This window comes from Dryobates pubescens, chromosome 9, assembly GCF_014839835.1.
Source record: "Dryobates pubescens isolate bDryPub1 chromosome 9, bDryPub1.pri, whole genome shotgun sequence".
In the NCBI taxonomy this organism is placed as follows: Eukaryota; Metazoa; Chordata; class Aves; order Piciformes; family Picidae; genus Dryobates; species Dryobates pubescens.
Genome location: NC_071620.1, coordinates 14,969,165 through 14,986,425, shown reverse-complemented (window position 1 = coordinate 14,986,425; position 17,261 = coordinate 14,969,165). Strand labels below are relative to the sequence as shown.

Genomic DNA, 17,261 nt, shown 5'->3' with positions numbered 1-17,261 from the left:
CAGGTGACAATTGACTTGGCTTTTTTCCTCCAAGTACAGAATTCAAACACTTTTTGATCATAGAATCATAGAATACTTTGGGTTGGAAGGAACCCTTAAATGTCATACAGTCCAAACCCCTGCAGTCAGCAGGGCCATCTTCCTCAGAGCCCCAAACAACCTGACCTGAAATGTTTCTAGGGATGGGGTATCTACCACTTCTCTGGATAACCTGGGCCAGTGTCATACCACCTTCATTGCAATAAGCTGCTTCTTTCTCTCTAGTCTAAATCTCCCTCTTTTAGTTTGGAACCATCACCCCTTGATCTGTCACAGCAGGCCCTGCTAAAATACCTGTCCCTGTCTTTCCTGTAGGCCTCCCTTAAGGCCACAAGAAGGTCTCTCTGAAGCCTTCTCTTCTCCAGGCTGGACAAGTCCAACTCTCTCAGCCTGTCCTCACAGCAGAAGGGTTCCAGCTCTCAGATCCCTGTTGTGGTCTCCCCTGGCCCCAGTCCAACAGGTCCATGTCTCTTCTGTGCTGAGGACTCCAGAGCTGGACCCAGCACTGCAGGTGGAGTCTCATCAGAGTGGAGCACAGGGGGAGCATCCAGCTTTCTTATTGTCCCCTTTAAGTACTGAAAGACCTCCCTAGAGCCTTCTCTCCTCCAGGCTGATGCAACCTACCTTTTAACAGTAAATTTTCTATTTCTTTCCACTAATGAACTAACAGCATCAAAATCACTTTGCTCCTAGAGATTCTAATTAGAACACATGGTTGAAATTTTTACTGAAATTCAAAGGGAGCTTCCAGATATATATATATTTTTTTTCTCTTTTCACCTTTGGAAATGCACCTAAGAGCTGTGTCTCTATCAGCAGTGGTTGCATCAGTGTCACGGAATGGAGAAGACTATCAGTCATTTGGTTAAAAACAAACAACATCCATTCTGCTTTAATGATCAATGCTGAATATTAAGCATCAGAAAGTGAAACACACACTGACCGTCCTATTTCCCCTTCTTTATTCTGAGAGCTGTTGCACCTAAGCTTGGAAAAAGGCTGGCAAAACAGAATTCTATCCTTGTAATGCATTGCAAGATCAACTATAAGATATTTATAGCTCTCTACAACTACCTGAAAGGAGGTTGGAGTGAAGTGGGGGTTGGTCTCCTCTCCCTGTTAACAAGTGATAGAATGAGAGGAAATGGCCTCAAGTTACACCAGGGGAAGTTCAGGTTGGGTATTAGAAGAAACTTGTTCACTGAAAGGGTTCTCAAACACTGCAACAAGCTCCCCAGGGAGGTGTTTGAATTCTCATTTCTGGAGGTACTTAAAAAATGCAGAGATGTGGTGCTGAGGGTCATGGTTTAGCAGCAGATTTTGTAGAGTTAGAAAATGGTTGGACTTTGTGATCTTAGAGGTCTTTTTCAACCAAGTCAGTTCTGATTCTATATTTACATTCAACATAAGTATCAATCCAGCACGAGTCACTCATCTCCCCTTGGCAAAGTAGCAAAGAAGAGCACTGGTGTGCAGCAGCAGCCACCATCATCAGCCACAGATCATTACACTAACACACTGAAGAACCAGCCCAACCCCCTCAGCCTAGCAGTAAATAATTGGCAGGAAAGGAATAAAATTCAATTGGCAGGAAAGGAATAAAATGCCAGTGAACTGTCAGGCCCATCCAACCATTATGACCTCCTTTATCTCAGCTTTATCAGCAGGAGTTTTCTCTCAAAAAGCAGCTACAACCTTCCAGCATCTTCTGCCTGAGAAATGAGCCTGAGCAGGTTAGGATCTGAAAATAAGAGTTTCCATTCCGAATGAATAATGTTGAGACAAAGCTCAGAGACTTATTATTTCATTCATCTCTGGAGCCCTCAACACAGACAGGACATGGACCTGATAGAGAGGGTCCAGAGAAGGGCCATGAAAATGATCAGGGGGCTGGAACACCTCTGCTGTGAGGACAGGCTGAGGGAGCTGGAGTTGTTCAGCCTGGAGAAGAGACGGCTCCAGGGAGACCTAATAGCAGCCTGCCAGTACCTGAAGGCCTAGAAGAAGGCTGTAGAGGGACTGTTTACAAAGGCCTGGAGTGTTAGTACGAGGGGCAATGGTTTGAAATTAAGGGAAAGCAGATTTAGATTGGATGTTAGGAACAGGTGCTATTCTATGAGGTTGGTGGAACACAGCAACAGGTTGCCCAGGGAGGTAGTAGAGGCCTCATCCCTGGAGATGTTCAAGGTGAGGCTCAACAGGGCTCTGAGCACACCTGATCTAGTGGAGAATGCCCCTGCTTACTGCAGAGGGATGTGACTAGATGACCTTTGGAGATCCCTTTTAACCCAAACCATTCTATGATTCCATGATTACTGTTTTCAAAGACCCAAGTCCTGCAATGGAAATTCAAGATGAAATAATGAATGTTAACACCAGTAACACACCAAGAGGTGAATGTCTGATAAAGTGGCCTGCTGGTTTTTGTAGTAATAACTCAATTTCATGCAGAGGATATAGGTGGTGGTGGTGGGAGGGGATACTGAAGGATGTTGTGATAATTCTACTTAGCCAGAGGAAAGCCAAACAAACCCTGACAAAACAGAGTCTCCAACCTTTTGTCTAGGTAAAGTTTAAACCACGCTGAAATAGGACACCTCCATCCACATCTACACAAACTTCTGAAGAACCCAGCCCCCACACAAGTACTTCTGTGGTTGTGGGTTCTAATTTCAGCTCTGGCCCAAGCAGAGGATATAACAGGGGCAAAAGGCATGCAGACGGTCTTACCCATCTCGTGATGTCATAAACGATCACGGCTGCTGTTGAACCTCGGTAATACATTGGAAGCAAGTCAGCAAACTGAAAACACAACACAAAATGTCATTAATCAATCAATCAGAATCATCATGCATTTGGTCATGCCATGGTAGGACCACTGACTTTCTTTCATCCCACAGAGAACACACTAATTCAGTGGTCGCCCACCTCTAATTTTCCTTAAACGCCAAGGAAGCAGAGCTCCCTTGTCTCCTGCCTTTTCCCATTGCAGAGCATGGACTCTGAGAACAAGTTCTGACAGGAAGATCATGCACCTGGGCAAAAATAACATCAGGCACCAGTACAGATTAGGGGCCATCCTGCTGGAGAGCAGCTCCAAAGCAAAAGACCTTGGAATCCTACTGGACAGCAAGTTATTCATGGGACAGTAATGTGCACTTGTGGTCAAGAAGGATGATGGTATCCTGGGGTGCATCAGTAAAAGTGTAGCCAGCAGGTCAAGGTTCTCCTCCCCCTCTGCTCTGCCCTGGTGAGACCACTCCTGGAATACTGTATCCAGTTTTGGGCTCCCCCAATTCAAGAGAGACAGGAATCTACTGGAGAGGGTCCAATGGATAGCTACAAGGATGACTGCAGGACTCATAACCATCTCTCCTATGAAGAAAGACTGTTTACTTTGGAGAAGGCTGAGAGAGGATCTTATTAATGTCTATAAATATCTGAGGGTGGGTGTCAAGGAGAAAAGCAGCCTGAGATGGGATCTTATCAATATCTAAGGGGTGGGTGTCAAGAGACTGGGGCTAGACTCTTTTCAGTGGTGCCCAGCAACAGGAAAAGGGACAGAAGACACAAACTTGAACCCAGGAGGTTCCATCCAAATAGGAGAAAAAGCTTTGCTGTGAGGGTGACTGAGACCTGGACCAGGCTGCCCAGAGAGGTTGCAGAGTCTCCTTCTCTGGAGAGATCCCAAACCCACCAGGACATTGTGACCGTGGGCAACATGCTGTGGGTGACCATGCTTTAGCAGGGGGATGGGGCTAGATGATTTTCAGAGGTCACTTCCAACCCCTACCATTCTGTGATTCTGTGACTTATTGATCACATCTCTTTTGAGAACTGTCCTTAAAAGACTGAGTATTTAGACCCAGCAGCCTCCACGTTTATTGCTGTTTCAATGTGTGTAGGAAGTGAAATACTTCTAATATCAGTGGATTTGTAAGCTCTTCCTCACAGATCACACACTCCAGCTCAAGGTCAATATCTTCTCTAATACCAGTAAGAATGCACAGCAGTAATGACAGATGGTGAAGTGCTGGAGTGTTCTGGGGAGTGAGGCAGGTGGGAGAGCTCATTAATAGAGGAAAACAGGAGGAAGGAGGATGAGAAAAGAAGCAGGAATCAGTCAAAACCTGTGATCTGAAGATCCTGAGGGAGTGGGATAGACACATGCCTTCCAGGCTTTTAGTGTGTGGATTTATTCATGGCCTGTTTCATGCAATAAATGCTTCCAGAATCTCCGGGCTTCCAGAGCATGACAGAAATTTCTAGCATGCTAGAACAAACTAGACTATTTCAGTTGCAAGGGATCCACAATCCAGTCCAACCAACTAACCTGTTGAAGGCTGATCAAAATTTGAAGCATGTTGTTAAGGGCGTCATCCAAATGCCTCTTAAACACTGACAAGCTTGGGGCATTGACCACCTCTCCAGGAAGCCCGTTCCAGTGTTTGACCACCCTCTTAGTAAAGAAATGCTTCCTAATGTTCAGTCTGAATGTCCCCTGATGAAAGCAGCTTTGAACTATTCCCACACACTCAGTCACTGAGTCCTAAGGAGAAGAGGTCAGCATCTCCCTCTCCATGTCCTGACCTTGGGAAGCTGCAGAGAGCAATGAGATCACCCCTCAGCCCCTTTTCTCCAAACTACACTAACCCAATTTCCTCAGCCAATGTTTTCTTTAGACCTTCCCTTGCTATTAACATACTTTCACAAGTCCTACTTGTTGTCTGAAACAGCTCTGGCCAGTTTCAGCATTAACTGAGCTTTAGCTTTTTGTCTTCTTCCTGCATAAAGGAACCACAGCTCTGTACTCTTCCTGCAAAGTTTGACCTTACTTCCAGAGATTAAACAGTTCCTTCTTCCTCTTCAGCTCCATGAGGACTTCCCTGTTCAGCCAAGCTGGCCTTGCTGCCCATCAAGCCAAGCTTCCTTGACTCAACACAATGGGATTGCCCGCTCCTGCCTTCTAACAGGTGGTTCTCAAGGACTGATCAGCATTTGTGGACTCCCAGGATATTCTGCTAAATAGCTCCCTGAGCAGCTTAACGTTTACCCTCCTAAAGCCCAGGGTAGCAACTCTTTTTCTTGTTATGCTCAACCACTTCGTGATCACTTTGGCCAAAGCAGCCACCTACCATCACATCAGCCCACAACTCCTTCTCTATTCACAAACAGCACCTCTAAGAGAGTATCTTTCCCAGCTGATTCACTGAGTACCTGTGACAAGAACTTACCACCTACAAGCTTCAAGAATTTCCAAGGGCTGCTCATCAACATGTATGTTGTGCTCAAGAAGACTGAAAATTAAGGATCTTAACAGTGGAGGGTAGATCTCACCTTTCCTGGTGTATACACACTCCTCCCAGTCTGTAAACTCCTGGAAAAAACCACCCAGCATATCCTACACACATGCTGATTTGCTTTTAATCTAGATTACATGGTATTCATGAATTTACAAAGAGCTCTCAGATAACAGTAATCACACTTCACAGGAGCCAGCCAGTTAAACTTACATGCTTCAAATTCCTTCAGTACTGGCCCAGGAAGCACAACGAGAAGCCCTACAACTTCTCAGGAATTTCTCTCCAAGTTTCTTTTGACCAAGGGAGAAGAACATTTTCCACAACAGCTGTTTCACAGCAGAATATTGCCAGTGTTGGAGGTAGAGAGTAAAAATAAAAGTTCATAATAGTTAAAAACAAAACCAAACTAACCAAACAACCCAAACCAACCAAAACCAAACCAACCAAAACAAAGCAAACCAACTAACCGAACAAACAAATCAACCAAACCAAACCACCACCACCAAAAAACAACAAAAAAGCAACCAAACCAACCAACAAACAAAAAACCCAAGCCAACAACAACAACCAAAAAAGTCCCACCCCCAAAACACCCAGAAAATATGTTTCTAATTGGATTCTGAACAAGTAGAGCAGGATGCAAACTGGAACCAGGAAGCACAAGTCTTATGAGGAGTGGCTGAGGGAAGTGGGGTTGTTTAGCCTGAAGGAAAAGAGGCTGAGGGGAGACCTTCTGGCTCTCTACAACTCCCTAAAAAGAGGCTGGAAAGGAGGATGGACCCAAGTGGGTGTTGGTCTCTTCTCCCAAGTAAAAAGTGATTGGACAAGAGGAAAGCCTCAGGTTGCACCATGGGAGGTTTAGGTTGGACATTAGGAAAAATTTCTTCCCCAGAAGGGTTGTCAAGCCCTGCCACAGGCTGCCCAGGGAAGTGGTGGAGTCACCACCCCTGAGGGATTTCAAAGCCCTGTAGATGTTGTGCTGAGGGACATTGTTTAGAGGTGACTTGGTAGTGCTGGGTTAACAGTTGGACTCAATCATCCTAAAGATCTTTTCCAACCTAAACAATTCTGTGATTTCATGATTTTTGGAGTAGGATTGAGTAGGATTAGTTTTTAGCTGACTTCTCAAACCAGTTTGTGCATTAGATAAACCTCAGGCTCAGATGAAAAGAAGGGGTGGGAAAGCATGGATAAGAAAAAGGAGAAAGGAGAGAGCTCCTGGAAGTCAGATTCACATCAGCTGAGACAGCACCCAAATACCTCTGCACCTGCAGCACTCCATTGTGCACATTTCTGCTGGTACAGTCTACTGCCACTGGCAGTGTTATTCCTTTTGTCCTATAGTGGAAGCAACAATCATTTTAAATCAATGCAGAAACAAAGAAAACTTCCTTTGAAATGTTTTTGGACATTAATTCACTATAGTGTGTGTTGGATTTCAGTGACACAAAGGCCAAACCATTATGTTTGACTTGCTCCTTGCGTGGAGAAACAGAAAAAACAGAGACCAGAGGCACAACATGCAAGAGGAATCTTGTTCCTCAGCTACTTGAGACCAAAATAATCTACTTAAATATTCCAGTTCCTCACAGCTTGGAAACAGGGAGGGCAACAGGACAAAAAAGCTAGGCTCAAAAAGGCACTTGGGGTCAGTGGTTGTAAACATCCAAGTATGAACTCTGCACACTACTGAAAGTCTCTTTATTGCTCAGCTGACAGGACAGTTATTTCCTCTTTCACAATTCCACAGTAATATTTTACCATTAAGGCTTTTTCAGTTAAGAAAACTCCTCTGATCCCAGTGAGGACTCATCTGGAGTACTGAGTTCAGATCTGGGCTCCTCAGTTCAAGAGCAACAGGGAACTACTGGAGAGAGTCCAGTGGAGGCTACAAAGATGCTGAGGGGACTGGAGCATCTGTGTAAGGAAGGAAGGCCAAGAGACCTGGGGCTGTTTAACCTGGAGAAGAGCAGCCTGAGAGAGGATCTTCTCAATGCTGATCAATAGCTAAGGGATGAGGGGCAATAGGATAGGGCTAGACTCTTCAGTGGTGCCCATCAACTGGACAAGAGGCAAGGGACACAAACTGGATCCCAAAAAGTTCCACCTAAACATAAGGAAAAACTTAGCTGTTGAGGGTGTTGGAGCACTGAACCAAGATGCTCAGAGAGGCTGTGGTGTCTCCTTCTCTGGAGATGTTTCAAACCTGTCTAGACATGATCATGGGCAACCTGCTGTGGGTGACCCTGATTTAGCAGATGGTTTGGACTAGATGATCTCCAGGGATCACTTCTGATCCCTGCCACTCTGTGAAAATACATTGTCAGTATTTGGGCATATAGCTGCAGATTTTGGGGGGTTTAATACCAAATGATCAATTTCATCTGGCATATGAATTTATAATGCTATTTGCATAAACCTGACACTCAGCATTTCATATTACAAATGTGGTTACAACACATCTTAATGCAACTTCCTGTGGAGTGTGAAGAAAAGAAGTGCTCTGAAATCGTTTAATAATCACTGAAAGTACATTAGTAACAACTGTAATCAGTTACCACAGTACAAAATATCAAATAAACCCAAAATTTCATCCCTATTACACAATCTAATGAACAAATACACCCTGTCCTGGTCACAAGAAATCATTGTTGTCCAGAAAAAAAGCAGGAAACATCTCCTGGCAACACTGAAGGAATCAAGATTTTATCAACAGCTGGCTGAGCATGAGCCAGCAGTGTGCCCAGGCGGCCATCAGCAGCCAGGCCTGTATCTGAAATAGTGTGAGTAACAGTTATTGCCCCTTCAGTACTGGTGAGGCCACAGATTCAGTATTGGTTTCAGGAAGGACATTGAGGTGATGGAGCAAATCCAGAGAAGGGCAACAAAGCTGGTGAAGGGTCTGGAGAACAGGTCTGGTGAGGAGCAGCTGAGGCACCTGGGATTGCTTAGTCTGCAGAAAAGGAGGCTGAGGGGAAACCTCACTCTCTACAACTCCCTGAAAGGAGGTTAGAATGAGATGGAAGTCAGTTTCTTCTCCCTAGTAAAAGGTAATAGGATGAAAAGAAATGGCCTCAAGGTGCACCACAGGAGGTTTAGGTTGGATATTAGAAGAAACATCTTCACTGAAAGAGTTCTCAAACACTGGAACAGGTTCCCCAGTGATGTAGCTGAATCCCCATCCCTGGAGGTGTTTAAAAGATACAGATGTGGTGCTGAGGCACATGGTTTAGCACCAGATTTGGTAGAGTTAGATAATGGTTGAACTCAATGATCTTAAAGGTCTTTTCCAGCCAAAATGATTCTATGACTCTACAAGAGGGGTTAAAAATTGTAACTGAGTAACTTTGATACAAGACACACAAATGTGTTTTATGAGCATGGATTCTCCATAGCAGTAAAAATATTACTCAAATAATTATGTTAATTGATACTTTTGGGGGGAGAAGTTCTTTCTGTTTCTTGTTACCTTCTAAATCAGCACTCACAAGCTCTTGAACCTTTTTCTGGCCTGATTACCTGGATAAAGAAGGTCACACAAAATTAATTGAAAGGGTACAAAATACTAATGTGCACATTTTTACCTGCCAAGGTCCAAATGTGGGACAGATACCCAAACCAAGTGACACACAAAAAAAAAATCAGCTCACAAAATTAAATCTCACTGGACTGCCTTCTGTATTATAAATTCCAGTCTCTGTAACCTCACATTTATAGCTCAGTAATTCCCAAGGAAATCAGGGAAAACAGGAGCAGTTTAAGATTTGGCAGGAGAACAGCTCTGATTCTTGAGAAGGGCCACCTAAAACACTCAGGCAGCCACCACCAGCTCTGTCTCATGAATGCCCAGACCCCAGGCCCATCTTGCTGAGGAGTCAGCCTGTCCATAACCTGCAGCCAAGAGCAGATGTCACCTCTGCCTCACATTACCTTGGGTTAACAGGGAAACACAGACCCAAAACAGTCACCTTGACTGCTCCCACCAGCACAAATAATCACACTTCTAACCCACTGCAAAAACTTATCAAGACCCAGCCCCAAATCATTTGGGTTTTTATTTCCATGATACTTCTGAGGGGTCTAGACCACAAGAAGGATATTGAGGTGCTGGAGCAAGTCCAGAGAAGGACAACAAAGCTGGTGAACGGCCTGGAGAACAGGTCCTGTGAGGAGCAGCTGAGGGAACTGGGGTTGTTGAGCCTGGAGAAAATGAGGCTGAGGGGAGACCTTCCCCACCTCCCTACAGTGTCCTTTCAAGGAGCTCTCTGAAAGGAGGCCATAGTGAGGTGGGGGTTGGTCTCTTCTCTCAGGAAACAAGTGATGGGACAAGACGAAATGGCTCCAAGTTGTGCAAGAGGAGGTATAGGTTGAACATTAGGAACAATTTCTTCCACAGAAGTGTTGCCAAGCCCTGGAGCAGGCTGCCCAGGGAAGCAGTGTAGTCACAGTCACTGGAGGGATTTAAAAGCCACGTAGATGTGGTGCTGAGGGATGTGGCTTAGTGGTGGACCTGGCTGTGTAGGGTTAACACTTGGACTCAATGATCTTAGAGGTCCCTTCCCACCAAAATGCTTCCATGAGTTTTTGATTCTATTATTTTGACAGTTAAAACAAAAGTCTGACTTCATAATTCCTAAATTAATTGTCATTTACTTGCAGCTTGACTTTCTAACATTCCAGCATCAATGCTTGCCTTCAACTGACACATGAATAGAGAGCACTCTTGCAGTCTTAACTTAGCCATGCTACTAAACCAAGCTCTTCCAGTCTGAAGATAAGGTAATGGGGAGAAGGTAAGGTCTAATCATATTTCTCTGTGCCTGCTTCAGCTTCAGTTCATCTTTTCTGTCTATTAGTGACAAAGTTTGTATGCAGCATTCTAGACATTAGTGCCCTAACATGGAACACAGTTCCCATTGCTGCATCATGCACATCTGATTATCCCCCTACCAGTCAAGACATTCACAGGTGACTTTCCTCCTCTGTCTCTGAAAACATCACCCACAACTTTATAGCACACATTTTAGTTGGGAGTCAAAAGGTACAGGGACTTCCTGCTAATACTACTGATTTTCATCTCTACCATTTCTCTCCAGGGGCGATTTAGACTGGATAGAAGGAAGAAATTTTTTACACTGTGGCTGGTGAGGCACTGGCCCAGGTTGCCCAGAGAGGTGGTAGATGCCCCATCCACGGAACCATTCCTCGTCAGGTTGGACAGAACTCTGAGCAACCTGATCTAGTTGAAGATGTCCCTGCTCATTGCAGAGGGGTTGGATTAGAGGATCTTTAAAGATCTCTTTCCACTCACTCTTGGGGCACAACACAAAGTATGCTACACACCTACACCATCACCTAACTCCTGGTACAGTACTGACTGGGTTCAGAGCACCTTGTGCTCCTTTATCAAGTCCACATTGTACTTAGAGTTTATCAGACTCCCCAGAGTAGCCATATCACCATACTTTAAAGAGGAAAACACACTGAAAGGAACACAAAGTCAATCACACCCAAGCTGTGGTAGTGCAAATCTGAAAACCATGTTTTGATGTGATCCTGGTTTGGAAAGCAAAACAGAAGTCAAATAAAAAGATAAATAAAATACTGTTACTCCTGCCTCTTTCTATAGAGGCTGACAAATGCTGCTGAAGACAGCTTGGACTCCTCCAGTCTGCCAAGCACACCAGGAAATGCCAATTCATGTCAGCAACTCTTCGCACCATCCTGTAGTGCTACACGCCAGTGGTGGCTTACTGCCACAGCAGGGCTGACTCTCCCAAACTCCACAGCCAAGAGGGAAAAAAACCAACAACAACCCCCTACAACTCCTCTCTTTGGTTGCTTTTGCCATCCAGGAGAGGTTTAGGTTAGACATTAGGAAAATGTTCTTCCATGAAAGGGTTGTCAAGCCCTGGAACAGGCTGCTGGAGTTACCACTCTTGAAAATGTTTGAAAAACAAGCACATGTGGTGCTAAGTGACATGGTTTGGTGGTGGACTTGGCAGTGCTGGGGTAATCGTTGGACTCAACGATCTTAAAGGTTCAGTCCAACCAAAATAATTCTATGATTCATGACCCTAGACTGTAAAGGACAGAATTTATTGCTAAAAGGTTGCAATTCTGCCTGGAAAGTACAAGGATGCACACAGTAAGCAGAGTCAGACAGAGATTAGTGAGGATTATTCACCTTCTCATATCTACAGCTGAATTCAGCTAAGATTTTTCCACACAGTGCCTTTTCAAGCCTCTGCAGGTGCACAGCACCACAAGATTTGTTTCCTGACAGCTGTAACCATTTGATTAATTTCATTCCCATTTTTCTCTAAGTAAGTTTCATCTGAGTGGCCAAGCCAAATCCACTTGATCCTCTCGATGTCACAGACCATAGACTGGTTTAGGTTGGAAAAGACCTTAAAGATCACGTAGTTCAAACCCCCTCTCATGGGCAGAGAAACCAATAACCAGACCAGGTTGCTCAAAGCCTTATCCAACCTGGTACTGAATACTCTTACAGGGACGGTGCATCCACAGCTTCTCTTGGCAACCTGTTATAGCACCTCACCACTGTTACAGTGAATAATTTCTTCCTAATATCTGATCTAATTCTACCCTCTTCCACTATAAAGTCATTACTCCTTGTCCTACCACTACATGTCCTTGTAAAAAGTTCCTCTCCATCTTTCCTATCAACCCCTTTAAATACTGAAAGGCTGCAAGAAGGTCTCCCAGGATCCTCTTCTCCAGGCTAAACAACCCAAACTCTCTCAGCCTCCATAGGAAAAGTGTTCCAGCCCTCTAATCATTTTTGTGGCCTCTTCTGGCCCTGCTCCAACAGGTCCATGTCTCTCCTGTGCTGAGGATTCCAGAGCTGGACCCAGCACTGCAGGTGGGGTCTCAGCAGAGCAGAGCAGAGGGGCAGAATCCCCTCTCTCCACCTGCTGCCCATGCTGCTGGGGATGTAGCCCAGGCTATGGTTAGTGTTCTGGGCACCCACATTTGTCTTGAGCAGTTTGAAAGAAATGGAGAAACCCATGCACATATTTTAAAATACCTTCAGACTGCCTTGTGAAATCACACTGCTCCTGTTCATAGCACAACACAGCCATGGTCATGTGAGGCTGGGTTAAAATGAGATGCTTACACAGGCTGTAATGTCACTCCTGATCCATCCAAGTGAATTGCAGGCAATGAAGGTTTTTGTGGGGTGGTTTTGTTTTGTTTTCTGTTAAGTGCAGGAAACGCTTGGGCTTTTATTTACACTCTGCAGCATGATGTAACATGGCCCTGATGAAAGCTGTTGACTCTCAGCAATTCAGTGTGTTATTTATGATGGGAAAACAGATCTTGAAAACCATATTTGAAGCAGAGCATAATTCCTTCCCTTGGATCTTGTTTATTCCGTTTCTGCATGGTCTGGAGCTGACTAATTATTGCAAGAGGTAGCAGAGGTTCAGTTTTCTTTCCCATGGTTTGAGCTTTCTGGCTTATTTTCTCTCTTCCCTATGCTGCCCTATTCTACTTTCAACTCTTTTTTTTTTCTTTTAGCTCCTTAGCACACAAAACTCAGCTCTTGACATTTAGCTGTAAGGATTAATCTACTTTCCTACACAGTCTTAAGACTCTCAAGGCCTTTTTTCTAAGTAGGTGAATATTAATAAAGTCATATTTACTGAACTAAATGATGCCTCATGTGAGGCAGGAAATTTGTGCCTGAGGTCTCACTCTTGGACACAAAAATCCATCCTTCCTATCTAGTCCCTTATGTTTCCTCTCAACTTTTGCTAAGTTCATCCTTTTCCAAACACCTGGTTTCCTTTCTTCTTGTGTCCAGTTGATGTGCAGTGACCACCACAAACCTCATAAATTGCTCAGAATCTGTTACAGAGAAGTTATGTTGCAGTTTTTCATGCATCATCATGAATTACAACCTCTTTCAGCCAGGGATGATCATTTTCTGTGCTTGCAGTATTTCCAGTCCTTCACTCTAGGGAACTGGAGTGATACAGCAAGGTTGATGGGCATCGAGCTCTAGCTACAGAGGCAGACAAGCTTCCCAAGGTGAGGTTCATACTGTTTCAGGTCCCATTTTACAGCTAAACACATGATGCCTCTCAACAGCTTATTCACTTTTACTTTATATCTAGGATTTTGGCTACTTTGGCTCATGTTGCTCCTTCTGATCTAAAACTCAAGATCAAATATCTCCCCCCATTAATTTGCTTGTTGTTATCCTCTGAACAAAAGTGATGACCCAAAGCTTCCAGCTTACTCCAACTTCTGGGCCTACTGCTATTTTTCAGAGTGTACTAATAAACACCTTCTGAGTGCTGTTTCTGCTCTGAGGCCTTTTGTTCTTCCCTTGTTCTTCTCAATTTTAGTTAAGGCTTTTATATTCCACCACTAATATCTGGAAATCTCATCAATGCCTCTATTGTCTAAACTGTTGATAGCAGTGTTAGGACCTCCTGCTCTTTCAACATTGCCTTCTTTTGGCTTCATTCTCCTCAAGATGAGGCCAAGCATAGGACTTGTCTGTGCTCATTCTGGAATTGGGGGGGCTCTGTGTTCCCCCAGCTGTTGCTCTGTCTAATCTGTACTGATGTGGAGCCTTCACAGCAGAAGAGCCTTGGGCTTACTTAAGCCATGAAAGTTAAGCTCAAACCTTAACCATGGGAGAGTGGTCAGGGGGAAGCAACTGCAGCACTTCTTTTATCCTTGTTCATGAGTTTCTTCTTTTACATGAGTTTTCTCTCTCTCTCTGTGTTTTTTGGTTGGTTGGTTTTTTTCCCATGAGCTTTCTCCTCCTTTTCCTGAGTTTCTCTGGGCAAAAAACTGGGAAACTCCCAGCTTGGAGGGTGTAGAGAAACCACTCATACATAATTTTAGTTGCAAGTTCTTATTTAAGCAATGTTCTGCAAGAGCCTTCTGGCTATCTTCAGTCAGATGGGAGAAACTGGAAATTCATGTGGTTGTGTCTGCAAAGGAGCTGTGCTCTGGGTGCTCAGAGAAGGCAGATGGAAGCACTCAGCACCCCCTTGAGGCATTAAATCAACTTTCAGATAGCCACTTGGAACTTTGCAAGCCTTCAGAAATGTTGGTTGTTGCTGGGTTTAAAAGCTTTTAAGAACACAGAATGGTGGGGTTGGAAGGGACTTTTGGAGATCATCTAGCCCAACCCCTCTGCTAAAGCAGGATTGTCCAGAGCAGGTTGCCCAGGATCACAATGTCCAGGCAGGTTTGTAATCTCTCCAGAGGAGACTCTACAACCTGTCTGGGCAGCCTGCTCTAGTGCTCTGACCCCCTCATATGAAAGAAGTTTCTCCTTATGATTAGGAGGAACTTCCTGTGTTTCGGTCTGTGCCCATTGCCCCTTGTCAAGTTGCTGGGCACCACTGAAAAGAATCTGAGCCTATTCTCTTGCCCCTCATCCTTTGGATATTGATGAGCATTGAGAAGATGCCCTCTTAGTCTTCTCTTCTCCAGGCTAAACAGCCCCATGTCTCTCAGCCTTTCATTGCCAAAGAGAGCAGCTGGGTTAGTTGAACCTTAAATATACAGGGCATCTAGTCATCGGCTGGTCATGGAGAACAGGTAACTTCTGTTGTAAATGGATAACAGATGCCATATTCTACTTCTTCTGTGTCTTTTGGAATCATAGACAGAGTAAAGAAAGAACTAAAAAGGCCATTTTGTGGGAAATAATGAGCAAATATCAGTTCTGCAGAATGCCAACAATGAAGCAAAAAATGGACCTCAGAAGTGTTTCTATCACAGCACTGGTGGGACCCAATGCTCAGCATACATCCTGAAGGAGGTGCTGGAGAAGGGCACGTAGCTCTTGAGCAGCTTTTGCTGTGGAAAATTCACATTGTACTTGGTTATAAAAGGAGAGAGTTTCTTAATCCTTCTGTCTTGTTTTTCCTTTTCCCTTTTTTGGCTGGAGGGGTAATCTTCAACTGGCAGCACATTTAACAAAATCCACCTGCTAGAAATTCTGTGCCTCCATCCTGGTCTCTGCAGACTCAGTGGCTTTCTGCTGTGGTGCTAGCAGACAAGCTTGCTGTATTCTGCTTCTCAGAGCAGCTTTCCCTCCACCCCACACTGTTTTCCAAACCTCATTTTCTTCCTTAATCTCACTTTCCCCCCCTTAATCTCACTTTCCCCCCCTTAATCTCACTTTCCCCCCCTTAATCTCACTTTTCCCCCCTTAATCTCACTTTTTCCTCATCAGCTTGAAATTGCTGTCATGGATTTCAGGACTTAAAAGCATGACAATTACCTTCTACTTGGTAGCAAAGCCTCCCTCCCCTAAGAGAAGTCTTTTCACAAGTTAGTTAATGATGTTTTTATTATCATACATTTCGGCTTCATGGTGCCCTAAGTAGTTTCTAATTACAATGCTTTGTGTGAATGCCTTGGGTGGCTGCCAGCTTTCCATTTTGCCAGCTAAGAAATATCAGAGCAAATAGTTGGGGAGCCTGAGGGTTGTGTTTGTAGGGCAGGACAATTTATCTCTGCCCTTTTTAAGCTCACTGTGCTGAACTCTGGGATTTTTAATTTTGTTTAAGAGATGAAGCCACAATTTAAACCTTGATAGGAATGACCCTGAGCTGTGGGCTTGTTTTGCACCATTGAACTGGGGTTGTTTAGTCTGGAGAAAAGGAGGCTGAGGGGAGACCTTCTTGCTCTCTACAACTTCCCGAAAGGTTGGAGCCTGGTGGGGGTCTGTCACCTCTCCCAGGTAGCAAGTGACAGGACAAGAGGAAACAGCTTCAAGCTGCACCATGGGAGGTTTGAGAAAAATTACTTCCCTCAAAGGGTAATGAAGCCCTGGAACAGGCTGCCAAGGGAAGTGGTGGAGTCACCATCCTTGGGAGTGTTCAAAAAACATGTTGATGTGGCATTGAGGGCCAAGGTTTAGTGGTGGACTTAGCAGTGGGTTAACAGTTGCACTTGATCTTAAAGGACCTTTCCAACCAAAGCAACTCTCTGCTCTCCAGGAAAAGGCTGACTGATGAGATACCTACACCACTCTATAGCCCCCTCTTTTCTGAGTGACACTAATTGTCCTGGTGATTCAGACACAGTGTCATAAGGCAGAAGGTGAAAATGCCCCTTGAGATGAGGACCTGCCCTTGCCAGTTCTGGACTCTCCAGTTGAAGAGAGACAGTAGAAGAACTACTTGAGAGAGTTCAGTGGAGGCTATAAAGATACTGAGGGGTCTGGAGCATCTCTGTGAAGAGGAAAGTCTGAGAGACCCGGGGCTGTTTAGCCTGGAAAAGACTGAGAGGAGATCTTCGCAATGCTGATCAGTATCTAAAGAGTGGGCATCAAGAAGATGGGGCTGGGCTCTTCTCAGTCCTGTTAGAGATAGGACAAGGAGCAGTGGGCAAAAACTAGAACACAGGAGGTTTTTCCTGAACTTACAGAGAAACTTCTTTACTTTGTGTGTGGACTGGAAAAGGCTGCCCAGAGAGGTTGTGGAGTCTCCTTCTCTGGAGACTTTCAAAATCTGACTGGATGTGTTCCTGTGCAGCCTGACTGAAGCATACCTGCGTTAGCAAGGAGGTTGGACTAGATAATCTCCAGAAGTTCTTCCAACCCCTACCATTCTATGATTCTATGATAAAGTACCAAGTGAGAAGAGACCTCAAGGATTATCTGGTCCATCCTGTCTTGGGAGAAGCATGATCTAGACAAGATGCACCCTGAATTTAAAAGTGTCTGGTGTTGAGGAATCAAACGCTTCCCGGGGGATATTATTCCAATGCCCTACACATTTAGCAAAAAGTGTTCATTCTTATATATGTATCTTCTTTAATTTGTCTAGCAAAAGAATACTGTCCTGGTTTGAGACCAGACAGATCCTCTCTTGCCCTTGAAAGGGGCAAAAGAATAATACTCACACAAATGGATGG

At 44.5% G+C, this 17,261-nt stretch overlaps 1 protein-coding gene across 1 annotated transcript in view; it reads right to left on the bottom strand.

The window, feature by feature from the left end:
• Nucleotides 1-17,261, bottom strand: part of RAB31 (RAB31, member RAS oncogene family) — an 85,137-nt gene that overhangs the window by 43,081 nt on the left and 24,795 nt on the right. The window contains exon 4 of the mRNA XM_054164419.1: nt 2,770-2,841. Within this exon, the coding sequence (XP_054020394.1) occupies nt 2,770-2,841 (72 nt within the window). The remainder of the gene's footprint in view (nt 1-2,769; nt 2,842-17,261) is intronic.